Consider the following 20,000-nt stretch of genomic DNA (forward strand, 5'->3'; position numbering starts at 1 on the left):
AGAGGGAGACATAGAGTAATACATTAAGTTTACATAATAATACAGTAGTATAGTAGTAGTAATACACATCAGGGGGATAAACCAGGACCAGTACCTTCTGCAGAGCATCAGGGGGATAAACCAGGACCAGTACCTTCTGCAGAGCATCAGGGGGGTAAACCAGGACCAGTACCTTCTGCAGAGCATCAGGGGGATAAACTGGGACCAGTACCTTCTGCAGAGCATCATGGGAGTAAACCAGGACCAGTACCTTCTGCAGAGCATCAGGGGGATAAACTGGGACCAGTACCTTCTGCAGAGCATCAGGGGAGTAAACCAGGACCAGTACCTTCTGCAGAGCATCAGGGGGGTAAACCAGGACCAGTACCTTCTGCAGAGCATCAGGGGGATAAACTGGGACCAGTACCTTCTGCAGAGCATCAGGAGGGGTAAACCAGGACCAGTACCTTCTGCAGAGCATCAGGGGAGTAAACTAGGACCAGTACCTTCTGCAGAGCATCAGGAGGGTAAACTAGGACCAGTACCTTCTGCAGAGCATCAGGGGGGTCAACCAGGACCAGTACCTTCTGCAAAGCATCAGGGGGGTAAACTAGGACCAGTACCTTCTGCAGAGCATCAGAGGGGGTAAACCAGGACCAGTACCTTCTGCAGAGCATCAGGGGGATAAACCAGGACCAGTACCTTCTGCAGAGCATCAGGGGGATAAACCAGGACCAGTACCTTCTGCAGAGCATCAGGAGGGTAAACCAGGACCAGTACCTTCTGCAAAGCATCAGGGGGGTAAACTAGGACCAGTACCTTCTGCAGAGCATCAGGGGGGTAAACCAGGACCAGTACCTTCTGCAGAGCATCAGGGGGGTCAACCAGGACCAGTACCTTCTGCAAAGCATCAGGGGGGTAAACTAGGACCAGTACCTTCTGCAGAGCATCAGAGGGGGTAAACCAGGACCAGTACCTTCTGCAGAGCATCAGGGGGATAAACCAGGACCAGTACCTTCTGCAGAGCATCAGGGGGATAAACCAGGACCAGTACCTTCTGCAGAGCATCAGGAGGGTAAACCAGGACCAGTACCTTCTGCAAAGCATCAGGGGGGTAAACTAGGACCAGTACCTTCTGCAGAGCATCAGGGGGGTAAACCAGGACCAGTACCTTCTGCAGAGCATCAGGAGGGTAAACCAGGACCAGTACCTTCTGCAGAGCATCAGGGGAGTAAACTAGGACCAGTACCTTCTGCAGAGCATCAGAGGGGGTAAACCAGGACCAGTACCTTCTGCAGAGCATCAGGGGGATAAACTAGGACCAGTACCTTCTGCAGAGCATCAGAGGGGGTAAACCAGGACCAGTACCTTCTGCAGAGCATCAGGTGGATAAACTAGGACCAGTACCTTCTGCAGAGCATCAGGGGACAAACTAGGACCAGTACCTTCTGCAGAGCATCAGGTGGATAAACCAGGACCAGTACCTTCTGCAGAGCATCAGGGGGGTAAACCAGGACCAGTACCTTCTGCAGAGCATCAGGAGGGGTAAACCAGGACCAGTACCTTCTGCAGAGCATCAGGAGGGTAAACCAGGACCAGTACCTTCTGCAGAGCATCAGGGGAATAAACTAGGACCAGTACCTTCTGCAGAGCATCATGGGGGTAAACCAGGACCAGTACCTTCTGCAGAGCATCAGGGGGGTAAACCAGGACCAGTACCTTCTGCAGAGCATCAGGGGAGTAAACTAGGACCAGTACCTTCTGCAGAGCATCAGGGGGGTAAACCAGGACCAGTACCTTCTGCAGAGCATCAGGGGAGTAAACTAGGACCAATACCTTCTGCAGAGCATCAGGGGATAAACTAGGACCAGTATCTTCTGCAGAGCATCATGGGATAAACCAGGACCAGTACCTTCTGCAGAGCATCAGGAGGGGTAAACTAGGACCAGTACCTTCTGCAAAGCATCAGGGGGGTAAACCAGGACCAGTACCTTCTGCAGAGCATCAGGGGGATAAACTAGGACCAGTACCTTCTGCAGAGCATCAGGGGAATAAACTAGGACCAGTACCTTCTGCAGAGCATCATGGGGGTAAACCAGGACCAGTACCTTCTGCAGAGCATCAGGGGGGTAAACCATGACCAGTACCTTCTGCAGAGCATCAGGGGAGTAGACTAGGACCAATACCTTCTGCAGAGCATCAGGGGATAAACTAGGACCAGTATCTTCTGCAGAGCATCATGGGATAAACCAGGACCAGTACCTTCTGCAGAGCATCAGGAGGGGTAAACTAGGACCAGTACCTTCTGCAGAGCATCAGGGGGATAAACTAGGACCAGTACCTTCTGCAGAGCATCAGGGGGATAAACTAGGACCAGTACCTTCTGCAGAGCATCAGGGGGATAAACCAGGACCAGTACCTTCTGCAGAGCATCAGGAGGGTAAACCAGGACCAGTACCTTCTGCAGAGCATCAGGAGATAAACCAGGACCAGTACCTTCTGCAGAGCATCAGGGGGATAAACCAGGACCAGTACCTTCTGCAGAGCATCAGGGGGGTAAACCAGGACCAGTACCTTCTGCAGAGCATCAGGGGATAAACTAGGACCAGTACCTTCTGCAGAGCATCAGGGGGATAAACTAGGACCAGTACCTTCTGCAGAGCATCAGGGGGGTAAACCAGGACCAGTACCTTCTGCAGAGCATCAGGGGATAAACTAGGACCAGTACCTTCTGCAGAGCATCAGGGGATAACCCAGGACCAGTACTTTCTGCAGAGCATCAGGGGAGTAAACTAGGACCAGTACCTTCTGCAGAGCATCAGGGGATAAACTAGGACCAGTACCTTCTGCAGAGCATCAGGGGATAAACTAGGACCAGTACCTTCTGCAGAGCATCAGGGGGATAAACTAGGACCAGTACCTTCTGCAGAGCATCTCTGGCGTCAGCAGCCTCGTCTTCTGCTCTCTGTCTGTCCAACTGCTGCCTCTCCAGCGCCCCCTACAGGAAGACAGGGGGAAAGACATGCATCTATTTTACAGGAAGACGTAGAAAAGGAGGTCAAGTCCAGTACATATGTCCCCAGAGGGGCAGTTGGTTGTGCATCAGTGACAACAGTAATACCACCAGATGGATTACCCCTTGTGTTGTGTTGTTTTTTTGACACTTTACATTTTCGTCCCTTTTTCCGACTTTCTTTTAGTTTTCACTAACAACAACTTAAAACCACTAGTTTGACACTACGTTTTGGAATTCATGGTCAATAAACCTTATTTATATGCAATTATACCTAATATTTGAGTTAAAAAAAGCAGAAATTATGAATTATTTTGACTAATAGAACGTATGTTGAGTGGATGAGTTTAGTCAGGATACTGATATGAAACCATTTCAATTTTCACCCGAAATTCAATTAAAGTGATCAATTATATTTGCAAAGAGTGTTGTGTGGAATCCATCCTTTTTTGTGGTAATTTGGTTAAAAAGAAAGCCATATTTCTGATATAGACATTTTTAAAAGGGGTCAAATTTGCCCCGAGGACAACATGAGAGTTAAATACAACATAAATTCATAAAAAGTAGTAAAAACATACATAAAAAGCCGTATTTATCAAGCTTATATGAGCTTTTTCATTTTGAGTTCAGCAGTGAGATGGCTGAGGGAATGACGGTGTTCCTATCTGGTTTTTATTCTACAGACTTTTCTGCTGCGTACCTCTGATACTGCTACACACCTGGATCACTTTTGTTGATGCATTTTTCTGTTTTAGATTGAGAGTGTAGGAATATTTTATTATCAAAATGTGTGTATGTGCTCGTTGTAAAAGAGCTGCGTTAGTCATTGAGGAAGTGGTTAAAAGTACTCCGGGTGACCTCTGAGGCACAGAAAGTTAAGCTGAAGTCACAAAAATAGTTTTAGGTTTTTATGGCATAGAGGTGCACTGTTTGAAGGTTGCGAGAACGGAAGAGGAAGTTGCACCACACAGAGGTGTGTGTGCGTGTGTGTGTGTGTGTGTGTGTGTGTAAGATACCAGTTTCTGTCTAGAAACATGAAGGCTCCCCCCTGTGAGGATAGGATAAAATCTTGAGGGAGAGAATAGATCAGAGTTCATAATTCAGATGAGATCTTGGTGGACCAGCTCTGACTTGATGTCTGTTGCTAGAGAAACTTAGTCTCTGTTTGTGAATCCACAGCTGTGTTGTAACTCTTATGCTGGACTCAGTAAACTTTGCTTAACTGAACTCTTCGTCTCAGATTGATCCTTGTGTTCTGGTGAACTTAAGTCCGATGTAAGAAGGCGTGGGAATTAATAAATAAGAGTCAGATTTGACAGGGCTTAGGGCCTTTTGATGCTTCTGCGTAAAATCGACAGCGTACCCCTGCAGAGCCCTCTGCTTCTACGCTGCAGCCTGACGTCACCTCTTGAAAAATGTAACTACATGTCGCAGCGGCGCACGGCTTGGCTTGGTCAGAAAGAACAGGGGAGAGACACACACACACACACACACACACACACACACACACACACACACAGAGACTCACACACACACACACACACACAGAGAGACACACACACACACACACACACACACACACAGAGACACACACACACACACACACACACACACACACACACACACACAGAGACTCACACACACACACACACACACACACACAGAGACACACACACACAAAGAGACACAGAGAGACACACACACACACACACACACACACACACACACAGAGACTCACACACACACACACAGAGACACACACACACACACACAGAGACTCACACACACACACACACACACACACACAGAGACTCACACACACACACACACACACACACACACACACACACACACACACACAAAGACACACACAGAGACACACACACAAAGAGAAACAGAGATGAAAAGAAGGGAGTAATCTTTCTGTAACAGAGTGATAAGAAACTAAAGTAGATCACCTTCAGAGTGTGGATCTCCATCCGGTGCAGAGCTTCTCTCTCCGTCAGCTGGACGTTCTCCAACAGTTCGCTCTCCACTCTGAAACAAAGCCAGCAACAAAGTCCAACATCTGTTCATCAACCAGACACAGAAATGGGCTGGGTCTCAAACCGCCTACTGTCACACTTCAAACACTTAGTTTTAAGTATATAGTGGAGATTACGCAAAAAGTCGGTGCACTGAAAGTACCAGGATGACCCTCTAAAAAAGGTCAAAAAGTTCAGTGTGGAACGATGGACCCTACGCGCACTAAATGGGTGCCATCTGGACTACAACGTTGACCGTTAGCTGATTGGAGGAATGTGTCACGTGGGTCTGGCTGCTCCCGAATTTCAAAACCGACCATGGGATGGCGGCTCCTTTGGAATACAATCTCGTATTTTAGGAAAATAGTTCACCGAAATGTGTTTCTGAAAACATTTTAATCGAGAAATAGGCCGTGCAGTTGCTGAATTTGGGTTATTTATAAGATAATGTTTTGGGCTTTTCCGCCTTTCATTTTTGACAGGACAGCTAGGTGAGAAAGGGGAGAGAGCGAGAGAGAGAGGGGGAAGGGGGAAGACATGCAGGAAATCATCACAGGTCGGATTCAAACCCAGGACCTCTGCGTCGAGGCATAAACCTCTCAGTAAATGTGCACTAGAGCTTAGATCGGGCCCAAAAAATCAAGCCCGACCCTACCCGAGCCTGTGCATGTTGCGTCCGAGCCCGGCCCGACACATTAACTGTAATTATGAGCCCGAGCCCGATTTAAACCTGACACTTTTTTAATACGTGGGGCGTTATAACTGACGTTCTCAACTACAACTCAGAGTTGTTTGAACTGCAGAAATCTGTTTAGAATTATCTTAATGAATAATGCAACAAGGACGAAGCATGGAAACTGCTGTTAGCCTTGTGAGGCATTCAAAGTTATTGTAAAATACCCTTTTCCCATCTGGTGCTTGTTTTTGTCTACCAGCAAGTTACTGGTGAAATAAGTCATTGTTATAAGTTATAGTTATTACATTATATTAAATCATTTAATTTTGACCATATGGCCTTAGCCATCAACAAGTTCTTTAATGTCGCCAACTGTCGTTTTGTGCTCCTTTTATATATATATATATATATATATATATATATATATATATATATATATATATATATATATATATTATATATACAGTGAGGAAAATAAGTATTTGAACACCCTGCTATTTTGCAAGTTCTCCCACTTAGAAATCATGGAGGGTCTGAAATTGTCATCGTAGGTGCATGTCCACTGTGAGAGACATAATCTAAAAAAAAAAAATCCAGAAATCACAATATATGATTTTTTAACTATTTATTTGTATGATACAGCTGCAAATAAGTATTTGAACACCTGTCTATCAGCTAGAATTCTGACCCTCAAAGACCTGTTAGTCTGCCTCTAAAATGTCCACCTCCACTCCATTTATTATCCTAAATTAGATGCACCTGTTTGAGGTCGTTAGCTGCATAAAGACACCTGTCCACCCCATACAATCAGTAAGAATCCAACTACTAACATGGCCAAGACCAAAGAGCTGTCCAAAGACACTAGAGACAAAATTGTACACCTCCACAAGGCTGGAAAGGGCTACGGGGAAATTGCCAAGCAGCTTGGAGAAAAAAGGTCCACTGTTGGAGCAAACATTAGAAAATGGAAGAAGCTAAACATGACTGTCAGTCTCCCTCGGACTGGGGCTCCATGCAAGATCTCACCTCGTGGGGTCTCAATGATCCTAAGAAAGGAGAGAAATCAGCCCAGAACTACACGGGAGGAGCTGGTCAATGACCTGAAAAGAGCTGGGACCACCGTTTCCAAGGTTACTGTTGGTAATACACTAAGACGTCATGGTTTGAAATCATGCATGGCACGGAAGGTTCCCCTGCTTAAACCAGCACATGTCAAGGCCCGTCTTAAGTTTGCCAATGACCATTTGGATGATCCAGAGGAGTCATGGGAGAAAGTCATGTGGTCAGATGAGACCAAAATAGAACTTTTTGGTCATTATTCCACTAACCGTGTTTGGAGAAAGAAGAACGATGATGAGTACCATCCCAAGAACACCATCCCTACTGTGAAGCATGGGGGTGGTAGCATCATGCTTTGGGGGTGTTTTTCTGCACATGGGACAGGGCGACTGCACTGTATTAAGGAGAGGATGACCGGGGCCATGTATTGCGAGATTTTGGGGAACAACCTCCTTCCCTCAGTTAGAGCATTGAAGATGGGTCGAGGCTGGGTCTTCCAACATGACAATGACCCGAAGCACACAGCCAGGATAACCAAGGAGTGGCTCTGTAAGAAGCATATCAAGGTTCTGGCGTGGCCTAGCCAGTCTCCAGACCTGAACCCAATAGAGAATCTTTGGAGGGAGCTCAAACTCCGTGTTTCTCAGCGACAGCCCAGAAACCTGACTGATCTAGAGAAGATCTGTGTGGAGGAGTGGGCCAAAATCCCTCCTGCAGTGTGTTAACCTGGTGAAAAACTACAGGAAACGTTTGACCTCTGTAACTGCAAACAAAGGCTACTGTACCAAATATTAACATTGATTTTCTCAGGTGTTCAAATACTTATTTGCAGCTGTATCATACAAATAAATAGTTAAAAAATCATACATTGTGATTTCTGGATTTTTTTTTTTTTAGATTATGTCTCTCACAGTGGACATGCACCTACGATGACAATTTCAGACCCTCCATGATTTCTAAGTGGGAGAACTTGCAAAATAGCAGGGTGTTCAAATACTTATTTTCCTCACTGTATATATATATACACACGCTGATTCTATGATACCAAACTGGGCCGCAGCAGGTATCTGGATGTGGTATTACAAGTTTTTCACAGCAGACTTAATAAGCTGATTAAGTAGCTGTTACAAGAAAACTAAAAGATGTATTATACATAATTTTTACGTATTACAAAGTACCGTCTGAGTGTTTGAGTCTCCAGGTGTCTGTTTCTCTCCTCCTGTCGGTCTCTGTCTCTCCTCAGCCGCTCTCTCTCTCTCTTCACCTCCTCTTCTCTCTTCTGCACCTCCTCCAGCTGCAGACGCAGCGAGGACGACACCTCCTGCTCCCTGTGACACACACGCACACACACACACACACACACAGAGACACACACACACACATACACACACACACACAGAGACACACACACACAGAGACACACACACACACACACACACACACAGACACACAGAGACACACAGACACACAGAGACACACACACAGAGACACACACACACACAGAGACACACACACACACACAGACAGACACACACACACACAGAGACACACACACAGACACACACACACACAGACACACACACACACACACACACACACACACAGACACACACAGAGACACACACACACACACGGACAGAGACACACACACACGGACACACACAGAGACACAGAGACACACACACACACAGAGACACACACACACACACAGACAGACAGAGAGACACACACACACACACACACACACACACACACACACACACAGTTTTGAAAGCGTTCATTAAATGTATTAACTCCTGTTTGTTTACTGTGTGTGTGTGTGCGTCTGTGTGTACCTGCTCAGTAAGTCCACAGTGTGTGTGTGTGTGTGTGTATATGTGTTTGTGTGTACCTGCTCAGTAAGTCCACAGTGTGTGTGTGTGTGTGTGTGTGTGTGTGTGTACCTGCTCAGTAAGTCCACAGTGTGTGTGAGCTCCAGCTGTGTGTGTTGGGAGTGTGTGTGCAGCAGCTGGTTGTCGTCCTCCAGCTGTTTAACTCGGAGCTCCGCGGTCGTTTTCTCCTCGCTGAGCCGGCGCACAGAGAGCTCCGCCCCCTTTATACACACACACACACACACACACACACACACACACACACACACACACACACACACACACACACACACACACACACACACACACACTCTTCATTAACGCTTCCTTAGCTGTGGCGTGCAGCAGAACGTGTGCTGTGTGTTGGACTGACCTGCAGTTCCTCATGTCTCCTCTGCAGTGCGCTCTCAGTGAGAGACAGGACGGACAGCAGAGAGGACAGATCCAGACTGAGGACGCTGTCTGGGGACACGCACAGAGACCGGCTGCTGCTCAGGACTCTGGACTGGAGACACAACACACACTCTCTGACCTTTGTCCTTCTAATACAGGGGTTTTCAAACTGTCTGTGTGTGTGGACCACTATTTGTAATCAAGAATTTTCGCGGACCACCTCATAATACACATAATAAAATATGTAAACACACAGTCCTACCTGAATTAATCTTCACCTCTTAATATGCCTACTAGCACTAAAACTATAATTGGTCATCTCATCAGTACAACAGGCTCGTTACAAGAAGGTTTACTGCCACATGTTTAATTTATTTATTTACTATATAATATACATATTCTTAATATAAAAAGGTTAAAAAACGATTATTTTATATTTAATTTTGCTTTTCCACGGACCACCTGCAGTACCCTCACGGACCACTAGTGGTCTGTAGACCACAGTTTGGGAATGACTAGTTGGAATTCTAATTAGTCCCTCTAGAAAAACATGATTATGCGATCCCATAATTTAATGCATAATCAGCCTATATGCATATTTACTTTGGGGGCCGCATTTTTTCAAATACGCCGCATAAATTGCAGATTTTCCGTGCAAAATATGCGGGGCTTGCATGATTTCATAATCCCCGCATTTTCGTTGGAAAAAAGTCACATATATCTTAGCAGAAAGTTGAAAAATGTTGTGTTTACTTCACACAAGAGCAGCCATTTTCCCCTGTTGCCATGGGAACGTTATGAAGTGACGTAATTACGCGACGTGAACATCATCGAAAAGCTGCAAACCCCGCGATGAAGCCACGATGAAACCGCAGTTTTTGCAAGTTCCCGCAATTTCATCGCATAAATGAATTGAATTGTGGAAAGATATGAAATCTGCAAACTTGTTTTAATTCTATTCGGTCATTTTCAGCCGTAACTGTAACGTTTAAGGCGGATGGTTCCAGGTTCGCAAGTCCAGCTAATGATCACTACTTTCATTGAATTTTGAGTCATTTTATTCAATTTTATAGCATTTTCTAAACAGTATTCTGACTCAACTTTGACATACAGTTTGTGATTATCCATCAACATACATTACTCTAATATTAGTCAAAATAATTCATCATTTCAGCTTTTTTGACTCAAAAATTAGGTATAATTTAAAAATCCAACGAGGATTATTGACCATGAATTCTGAAAAATAAGTGCAACACTATTGGTTATAAGATGGTGTCCGTGGTGTGTATATCCGGTGGTAGTGGAAAAAAGCCTCAGCGGTAAAAAAAAAAAGGATAGGAGATAAGACAAAAAATGGGTTAAAAAAGTATCAAAAAAATGGGACAAAAACGTCAGAAAAAGTGTCAAAAAATGGGACAAAAATGTCAGAAAAAGTATAAAAAAAATGGGACAAAAATGTCAGAAAAAGGATAAAAAATTGCACAAAAAAGTCAGAAAAATTGGCACAAAAAAGGGACAAAAACGTCAGAAAATGTGTCAAAAATGCACAAAAATGTCAGAAAAAAGTGTAAAAAAATGAGACAAAAATGTCAGAAAAAAGGGTTAAAAATGGGACAAAAATTTCAGAAAAAAGGGTTAAAAATGGGACAAAAATGTCAGAAAATGTGTCAAAAAATGTCAAAATCACCGAAAAAAAAGCGTCACAAAAGTGTTAATTTTCTATTTTGACCGGCGAGGACAACAAGTGCACGGTCGGCGGGGGAAACTAACACACGATATATACAGTAACAGGAGGTCTGACCTATCAGAGGTCTATGCTGTCTCATCTCCTGGCCTGTGCTGCTTTGCTGCGTCTTTGATGAACCAAATCTAGAGTTAGGAACAGCAACGTGTCACCGTCGTCGTCCCTGTTTGCTCAGCGCTGTTAAACTGTGTGTAGTACGGGACGCAGCAGGGAGGTATGGTAAACAAACACTGTGATTGGCTGTAACCTGGGAGGTATGGTAAACAAACGCTGTGATTGGCTGTAACCTGGGAGGTATGGTAAACAAACACTGTGATTGGCTGTAACCTGGGAGGTATGGTAAACAAACGCTGTGATTGGCTGTAACCTGGGAGGTATGGTAAACAAACGCTGTGATTGGCTGTACAGACTCACCAGTTTGACCACAGCCTGACTGACAGACTGAAGACTCCTCTCTGTGTCTCTGTGTCTCTCGGCCTCCCTCTCTCTCTCCTCCCTCTGACTGTCCTCAGCCTGCAGAGAGAGAGACAGCTCCGCTATCCTGAGAGACAGACAGACAGGCAATCAGACAGAGAGACAGACAGACAGGCAGACAGAGAGACAGGCAGAGAGAGAGAGACAGACAGCCAGACAGACAGGCAGACAGAGAGACAGGCAGACAGAAAGACAGGCAGAGAGAGAGAGAGACAGACAGACAGATAGGCAGACAGAGAGACAGGCAGACAGAAAGACAGGCAGAGAGAGAGAGAGACAGACAGGCAGACAGAGAGACAGGCAGACAGAAAGACAGGCAGAGAGAGAGAGAGACAGACAGGCAGGCAGACAGACAGACAGACAATCAGAGAGACAGACAGACAGACAGGCAGAGAGACAGGCAGACAGAGAGACAGACAAGCAATCAGACAGACAGAGAAACAGACAGAGAGACAATTAGACAGAGGGACAGACAACAACAACTTTTGATAATCTATTAATCAGTTTGGGTCATTCTTTATGATAAATCAGGTAATCTTGTGTGATGTCAGCTTGTTAAATGTGACTATGTTTTAGTTTCTTCTCTCCTCTGGGACAGGACACTGAAGATCTTTGAGTTTTGGACAAAACAAGACATTTGAGGACGTTTATCTTGGAACACTGATCAACATTTTAGAGACAGAACTACTCATCCATTCATCCAGAACATGATCCACACATTAATCTCTGATGGAAATAATCACTAGTTGCACCTTATTTTAATGGCTAAAGAAGACTAAAGATAAAGAGTGATTTACCGTTCTGTCAGCTGTGAAACTTTTTTCTCGTGTAGACGCTTCAACTCTGAAATCTCTCGCTCCTGCTCCTGCTCCTGCTCCTCCTCCTCATCCTCCTCCTCCTCTCGGTGCTCCAGGTCTCCCAGAGAGAAGCTTCCCAGGGTGGAAGAGGAGATAAGAGGAGGCAGAGACGCTGAGGAGTCCTGGGGAGGGAGGGTCAGGGTGGAGGACAGGGGAGGGAGGGTCAGGGTGGAGGACAGGGGAGGGAGGGTAAGGGTGGAGTCCTGGGGAGGAGCGCTGGGCCTCAGGGAGGACGAGACGGAGTCCCAACTGGAGAGGAGAGAGGACGAGAGACGAGAAAACTCCGCCCTTAGCTGCCACAGATCCCTGCAGACAGACATACGGCGTTATTATAGTTCATACAATACACTGGTAATACACAATGGACTAGGGCTGCACAATATATCTGTTTTTATCGTCAAGTGTCTGTCTGTCTATATATATATATATATATGTGTGTATGTCTGTGGGTGTGTGTGTGTGTGTCTGTGTGTGTGTGAGTGTGTGTGTGTGTGTGTGTGTGTGTGTGTGTGTGTGTGTGTGTGTTTGACTGTGTCTGTGTGTGTGTGTGTGTGTGTGTGTGTGTGTCTGTGATATCAACTGGTGCAATAAATACGTCACAATCGACACTCAGAGATTGTTTGTTAGTTTAAAGAACATTTCAGCAGAAAACAATGGTTATGTATGTAACCGCGGTTCTATGTGTTTCGGATGACCGCCAGAGGCGGTGCTTTCAGCACCTGGATATCCATCGCACGCATGTGCAGGTCGAGTGTTTGTATCAACAAAGTCACCTGTGACCTGGGTGACGTATGCCCTGTGCTCTGCAGTGTTGGGAGTAACGCGTTACAAAAGTAACGCAATTACAGTAATGTATTCCTTTTTGCTGTAACGCAGTAATATAACGCATTACTAATTAAATTTCGGTAATATTATACTCGTTACAGTCTCAGTAACGTGAGTTACAACGCATTTTAACACAACATTTAGTGGTGCATTGTTTTTTAAGAATTCACCAACACTGCGACACATTTCTCCATAGGAAAAAAAAAAGCCGTATTATTTTCCTGTCGCTGTATTCGATGGTTGAGATGACTGCAGAGACAGATACATTTGCGAGATGGATATTATTTTCAGCAGTTATTACACTGCGTTGAAGTGAGCTGTCCTGTTTCTGTTCCCGTGGTCAGAACCAGAGACGGTACGGACAGCACGTATGTCCCAACAGGTGACGGTACGTCAGCCATCCATCCATCCATCCATTAATCCATCCATCTTCTTCCGCTTATCCGGTAACGGGTCGCGGGGGTAGCAGCTCCAGCAGGGGACCCTAAACTTCCCTTTCCCGAGCCACATTAACCAGCTCCGACTGGGGGATCCCGAGGCGTTCCCAGGCCAGGTTGGAGATATAATCCCTCCACCTAGTCCTGGGTCTTCCCCGAGGCCTCCTCCCAGCTGGACGTGCCTGGAAAACCTCACTAGGAAGGCGCCCAGGGGGCATCCTTACCAGATGCCCGAACCACCTCAACTGGCTCCTTTCGACGCAAAGGAGCAGCGGCTCTACTCCGAGCTCCTCACGGATGACTGAGCTTCTCACCCTATCTCTAAGGGAGACGCCAGCCACCCTCCTGAGGAAACCCATTTCGGCCGCTTGTACCCTGGATCTCGTTCTTTCGGTCATAACCCAGCCTTCATGACCATAGGTGAGGGTAGGAACGAAAACTGACCGGTAGATTGAGAGGTTTGCCTTCTGGCTCAGCTCTCTTTTCGTCACAACGGTGCGATAAATTGAGTGTAATACCGCACCCGCTGCGCCGATTCTCCGACCAATCTCCCGCTCCATTGTTCCCTCACTCGCGAACAAGACTCCAAGGTACTTGAACTCCTTCACTTGGGGTAAAGACTCATTCCCTACCTGGAGAAGGCACTCCATCGGTTTCCTGCTGAGAACCATGGCCTCAGATTTAGAGGTGCTGATCCTCATCCCAGCCGCTTCACACTCGGCTGCGAACCGATCCAGTGAGTGCTGAAGGTCACAGGCCGACGATGCCATCAGGACCACATCATCTGCAAAAAGCAGCGATGAGATCCCCAGCTCACCAAACTGCAACCCCTCTCCACCCCGACTACGCCTCGATATCCTGTCCATAAATACTACAAACAGGATTGGTGACAAAGCGCAGCCCTGGCGGAGGCCAACTCTCACCTGAAACGAGTCCGACTTACTGCCGAGAACCCGGACACAGCTCTCGCTTTGGTCGTACAGAGATTGGATGGCCCTGAGAAGGGACCCCCTCACCCCATACTCCCGCAGCACCTCCCACAGGGTCTCCCGGGGGACCCGGTCATACGCCTTCTCCAGATCCACAAAGCACATGTAGACCGGTTGGGCATACTCCCAGGCTCCCTCCAGGATCCTTGCGAGAGTAAAGATCTGGTCCGTTGTTCCACGACCAGGACGGAATCCGCATTGTTCCTCTTCAACCTGAGGTTCGACTATCGACCGAACCCTCCTTTCCAGCACCTTGGAGTAGACTTTACCGGGGAGGCTGAGAAGTGTGATACCCCTGTAATTGGCACACACCCTCTGGTCCCCCTTTTTGAAAAGGGGAACCACCACCCCGGTCTGCCACTCCTTAGGCACCGTCCCCGACTTCCACGCAATGTTGAAGAGGCGTGTCAACCAAGACAACCCCTCCACACCCAGAGCTTTAAGCATTTCTGGACGGATCTCATCAATCCCTGGGGCTTTGCCACTGTGGAGTTGTTTAACTACCTCAGCAACTTCCACCAGGGAAATTGACGACAATCCCCCATCATCCTCCAGCTCTGCCTCTACCATAGAGGGCGTATTAGTCGGATTTAGGAGTTCCTCAAAGTGCTCCTTCCACCGCCCTATTACCTCCTCAGTTGAGGTCAGCAGCGTCCCATCCTTACTGTACACAGCTTGGATGGTTCCCCGCTTCCCCCTCCTGAGGTGGCGAACGGTTTTCCAGAAGCACCTTGGTGCCGACCGAAAGTCCTTCTCCATGTCTTCTCCGAACTTCTCCCACACCCGCTGCTTTGCCTCTTTCACGGCAGAGGCTGCAGTCCTTCGGGCCCTTCGGTACCTTGCAACTGCCTCCGGAGTCCCCTGGGATAACATATCCCAGAAAGACTCCTTCTTCAGTCGGACGGCTTCCCTGACCACTGGTGTCCACCACGGTGTTCGTGGGTTGCCGCCCCTTGAGGCACCTAAGACCCTAAGACCACAGCTTCCCGCTGCAGCTTCAGCAATGGAAACTTTGAACATTGTCCACTCGGGTTCAATGCCCCCAGCCTCCACAGGGATGCATGAAAAGCTCCGCCGGAGGTGTGAGTTGAAAGTCTGTCGGACAGGGGCCTCCTCCAGACGTTCCCAGTTCACCCGCACTACCCGTTTGGGTTTACCAGGTCTGTCCAGAGTCTTCCCCCACCCTCTGACCCAACTCACCACCAGATGGTGATCAGTTGACAGCTCTGCCCCTCTCTTCACCCGAGTGTCCAAAACATACGGCCTCAGATCAGATGAAACGATTATAAAATCGATCATTGACCTTTGGCCTAGGGTGCTCTGGTACCAAGTACACTTATGAGCATCCCTATGTTCGAACATGGTGTTCGTTATAGACAATCCATGACTAGCACAGAAGTCCAACAACAAACAACCACTCTGGTTTAGATCAGGGAGGCCGTTCCTCCCAATCACGCCTCTCCATGTGTCTCCATCATTGCCCACGTGCGCGTTGAAGTCCCCCAGCAGAACTATGGAGTCCCCTACTGGAGCCCCATACAGGACTCCATTCAAGGTCTCCAAGAAGGCCGAATACTCCGAGCTCTTGTTTGGTGCATACGCACAAACAACAGTCAGAGTTTTCCCCCCCACAACCCGCAGGCGTAGGGAGGCGACCCTCTCGTCCACCGGGGTAAACTCCAACGTAGCGGCGCTCAGCCGGGGGCTTGTGAGTATCCCCACACCCGCCCGGCGCCTCACACCCTGGGCAACTCCGGAGAAGAAAAGAGTCAAACCCCTATCCAGGAGTATGGTTCCAGAACCGAGACTGTGCGTAGAGGTAAGCCCCACCAGATCCAACTGGTAGCGCTCCACCTCCCACACTCAGAGGCCAGACCCAAAGTTTCAGCCGAGATGGGTTCGGGTGCCAGATTTGGCCGCCCAACTGTGAGAGGAGATCCATTCTCACCGGAAGGCACCAAGGCTCTCCCTGTAGAAGTTGGTGTAACACTGGAAACCATACTCTTCCTGGCCATCTGGGGGCTATTATCAGTATCTCGTGTCCCGCTGCAGACACCCTGTTCAGTGTTGGCAATATTAATGGCAGAGGCGGGAAAGCGTACAGCAGTTGCATGGGCCATGCGTGTGCCAGAGCATCCTGGCCTAGGGGACTTGGTTCCCTGAAAGAAAACCAGAGGGGACAGTGTGTCGTCGCTTGGGAAGCAAAAAGATCCACTTCCGCCTCACCGTACCTGTGCCAGATGGCTCGTACAACCTCTGGGTGAAGTCTCCATTCTCCCAGATGGGGACGCTGGCGGGACAGGAGATCTGTTCTTGGCGCCTGGTAAGTACATTGCCCTCAGGCTCAGCAGGCGAGGGTGAGCCCACTGCAAAAGCTGCCGAATCAATCTCATGGACTGCATGGCTTTGGTGCTCCCCTGGTGGTTGATGTGGTAGACTACCGACATATTGTCTGTTCTGACAAGTACATGCCTCCCTACCAGCACTGGGAAGAAATGCTGTAGGGCAAGCAGAACCGCATGCAACTCCAACACATTTATGTGCTGCCCCCATTTATGTTGGCCTCTGACTGTCCGACTTTGCCATACAGCACCCCACCCCTCTAGGGAAGCGTCTGTAGTCACTACTTTTCTGCGGGAAGGTATAGACCCTAAGGGGACACCCTGAACGAGATACGTTTCCGTCCTCCAGGGTTGTAAATGTCTCAGACAGCTGGCAGTGACCCTGACCAGCTTGTGTCTGTGGTGAGTGGGATGTAAACCAAGGCTGTTCACCCAGATTTGGAGGGGTCTCAATGACAGGAGGCCCAGTGGGACCACAGAGGAGACTGCTGCGAGCATCCCCAGCAGTCTCTGAAACGTTCTGAGAGTCAGAGCTCTGCCTCCCCTGAAGTGCCTGACGTCCTGGCAGATACTGCTGACCCGTCGCTGAGAGGGAACAGCCCTCATTGCCTGGGAGTCCAGCTGGATACCGAGGAATCCTATCTGCTGACTGGGGACCAGGGAACTCTTGTAATTTACAGTCAGCCCTAACCTGGAAATATGGGATATCAGCAATGCAGAATCTCTGAGGGCATCTGCTTCCGACTGGGAACATACGAGCCAGTCGTCCAGGTAAGGGAAAATACGCATTCCCTGGGCTTGGAGTGGAGCTAGTGCCGCCGCTACACACCGGGTGAAAACTCGGGGTGCCAGTGAAATCCCAAATGGGAGCACACGGAACTGATATGCCCTTCCCTCGAACGCGAAGATACGCATCCTTCAGATCGATGGTAGTGAACCAGTCGTTCTGTCGAATGCCCTGTAAGACCTCTATAGTGCGCAACATGTGAAATCTTAGTACCTTGAGATGGTCGTTGAGAGGCCCCAAGTCCAGGCATACATTGAGGAGCTGATGGTGGGACACAGAGAGCTGTTGACTGAGGAGGCGTCTTAAAAAATGCACTCTGAGGAGATACTACGACTGGTGCCTTATCTAACCCAAGGCGCGCTAGTGCCACCTTCAAAACGGGCCTGACCGATGTCTGGCTGCTCTCTGAGCCTCCCCTTTCACTGCCTGTTTCCTGAGAGCCAGGACGAGAGCAGCTGAAGGCCTGGCCTGCCCCGTCATCACCCACCTTCTCTACATACTCCACTTGGCCAAGAGTTAAGCTCTCCGAAGCCCTAGTGGAGAGGACATCGTCCTCCTGGCTTTCGAATGCCGGTGATAATATTGGAGGTGGTGGTGACCGTCGTTGGGCTGTAGCGAGACCACTACCTGCCCCTGCACCTGAAAGCTGTAATGTCTGAAGGAGAGCCTTAATCTGTGCAAATTCAGACGTCAAACTGTCCACCTTTTGTGACAGGGCAACCCTTTTACGTTTGCCTGTACTAGGATTTTCACATTTCTCAGTCCCTCTACGCTTGTGAGGACTCGCGGGTGGAGCACTGTTCCTGTGTGGCGGAGGCCGCTGAGCCCCAGTGGTCCTCCCTAGCTGAGCCAGTCTGGCTGACCGCACCACCAGGCTTAGGCTAGCGCAATTCATGCACGCCAGCTCTGTTAGCCCCTGCCGTAGGTGGTCAATGCCCAGGCAGGAAGGACATCTGTCGTGGTCATCATCTGGCTCAAGAGGGGCCCAGCAGTCAACACAGGTCATAAACATTGTCAATGACTGTCTAGCTGCGCCTTCACTCATGCTGCAAGCAGGCAGCCTGCACCGTGGTTAAGCGTGTCACACTGTCCCAGGTGCTGTTATTGTTGACAGTGACGCTAAAATATGATGTAGACAATCCCTTCTATCTTAAGGCGAAAATAACTTAATGCTACTATATAACGTAGCGCCGTCTGGAGCGAACACACTCCAGTGCAGCAATGAATTTCAAGACTGAATATCTCCTTTTGCCGTTTAATGGGATATGCAGAGCGATCGTGAGGTGTCCGAGCGAGCACACTCATGCACCCCGATTGTCAAACAAAGGAAGACCATTAAACCAGAGCAGCGGCAAAAGGGACGTTTCTTAATCAACTCAATGACGGGGTGGCTACGCTACGAGCACGCGTCGCCAACGCCAACCTTATCTCACGCTATAGCGTCTTAACAAAGAAACAAAAGCTGAACCTAAATGGCCTGCAGCCCAACAGCGTTAACAACTACAATAATAACAATAACTAGGAAATGATACTCACCACGCCATTAACTTATGAGCGCGTACCCAACAACTGAAAAAAACAAACATCCAATGACTGACTGGAAGAATTTGAACGAACGCAGTCAAAGCGAGACCACTACTGCATTCTGTTACAAGAAAAGAAAGTTTGAGGGAGGGACTCTCCCCGTATCTTCGCCCTTCTCAGGAACGGCGTGAACACCGACACAGCTGACTATAAGTCGGCCAAGCAGCGTGGCCGTAACACGTTAACTACTTTCTAAAAAAAATCGGTCTTACCTTATGTAATGAGTGCAGTCGTGTTAAGGTGGCTAGTCGCAGTCTTTTGGAGGGCGTAAATTCACAGCTCCAAACCGTTCGGGTAAGAAGACTCCCAGCGACGCCAAAACCTGTCTGAAACTCGAATACCTGCTTACCAACGCAAGAAAATGCAAGAGGTCACTTCCTGGGTGGGTCTGTCCTTTGTGCAGGAGCACAGGGCATACGTCACCCAGGTCACAGCTGACTTTGTTGATACAAACACTCGACCTGCACATGCGTGCAATGGATATCCAGGTGCTGATAGTACCGCCTCTGGTGGTCAGTAGAAACGAAATAGAACTGCTCTTTAAAATCTTACTGTCATTCTGGTTTTACTTGGTTTCCAAATGGTTGTGGTTTTGACATGTCAACGGGAGGAAAAAGTCTCATTCCGACCAGTCGTACGTTGGCAGAGCACCACCTACTGTAGCGGAGGTTACTCCGTCATTCTTCCCCGCTCAAGTATTCTGGGAGAACTGGCAGAACTTAACCAGGGAAAGACCATAGTAGCCTTGGTCTGGTGTCAACCAGGCTAACACCATAGTAGCCTGGGTCTGGTCTGGTGTCAACCAGGCTAACACCATAGTAGCCTGGGTCTGGTCTGGTGTCAACCAGGCTAACACCATAGTAGCCTGTGTCTGGTCTGGTGTCAACCAGGCTAACACCATAGTAGCCTGGGTCTGGTCTGGTGTCAACCAGGCTAACACCATAGT

General features: G+C 48.1%; 1 protein-coding gene across 1 annotated transcript in view; it reads right to left on the minus strand.

The window, feature by feature from the left end:
- si:dkey-230p4.1 (trichohyalin) overlaps positions 1–20,000 on the minus strand; it is a 44,036-nt gene that overhangs the window by 20,318 nt on the left and 3,718 nt on the right. The window contains exons 8-14 of the mRNA XM_036004436.1: positions 12,031–12,396; positions 11,174–11,300; positions 8,996–9,127; positions 8,695–8,843; positions 7,930–8,079; positions 4,951–5,029; positions 2,900–2,977 (exon numbers count right to left, since the gene is read on the minus strand). Coding sequence (XP_035860329.1) covers positions 2,900–2,977; positions 4,951–5,029; positions 7,930–8,079; positions 8,695–8,843; positions 8,996–9,127; positions 11,174–11,300; positions 12,031–12,396 — 1,081 coding nt within the window. The remainder of the gene's footprint in view (positions 1–2,899; positions 2,978–4,950; positions 5,030–7,929; positions 8,080–8,694; positions 8,844–8,995; positions 9,128–11,173; positions 11,301–12,030; positions 12,397–20,000) is intronic.

This window comes from Sander lucioperca, chromosome 8, assembly GCF_008315115.2.
Source record: "Sander lucioperca isolate FBNREF2018 chromosome 8, SLUC_FBN_1.2, whole genome shotgun sequence".
Taxonomy (NCBI): Eukaryota; Metazoa; Chordata; class Actinopteri; order Perciformes; family Percidae; genus Sander; species Sander lucioperca.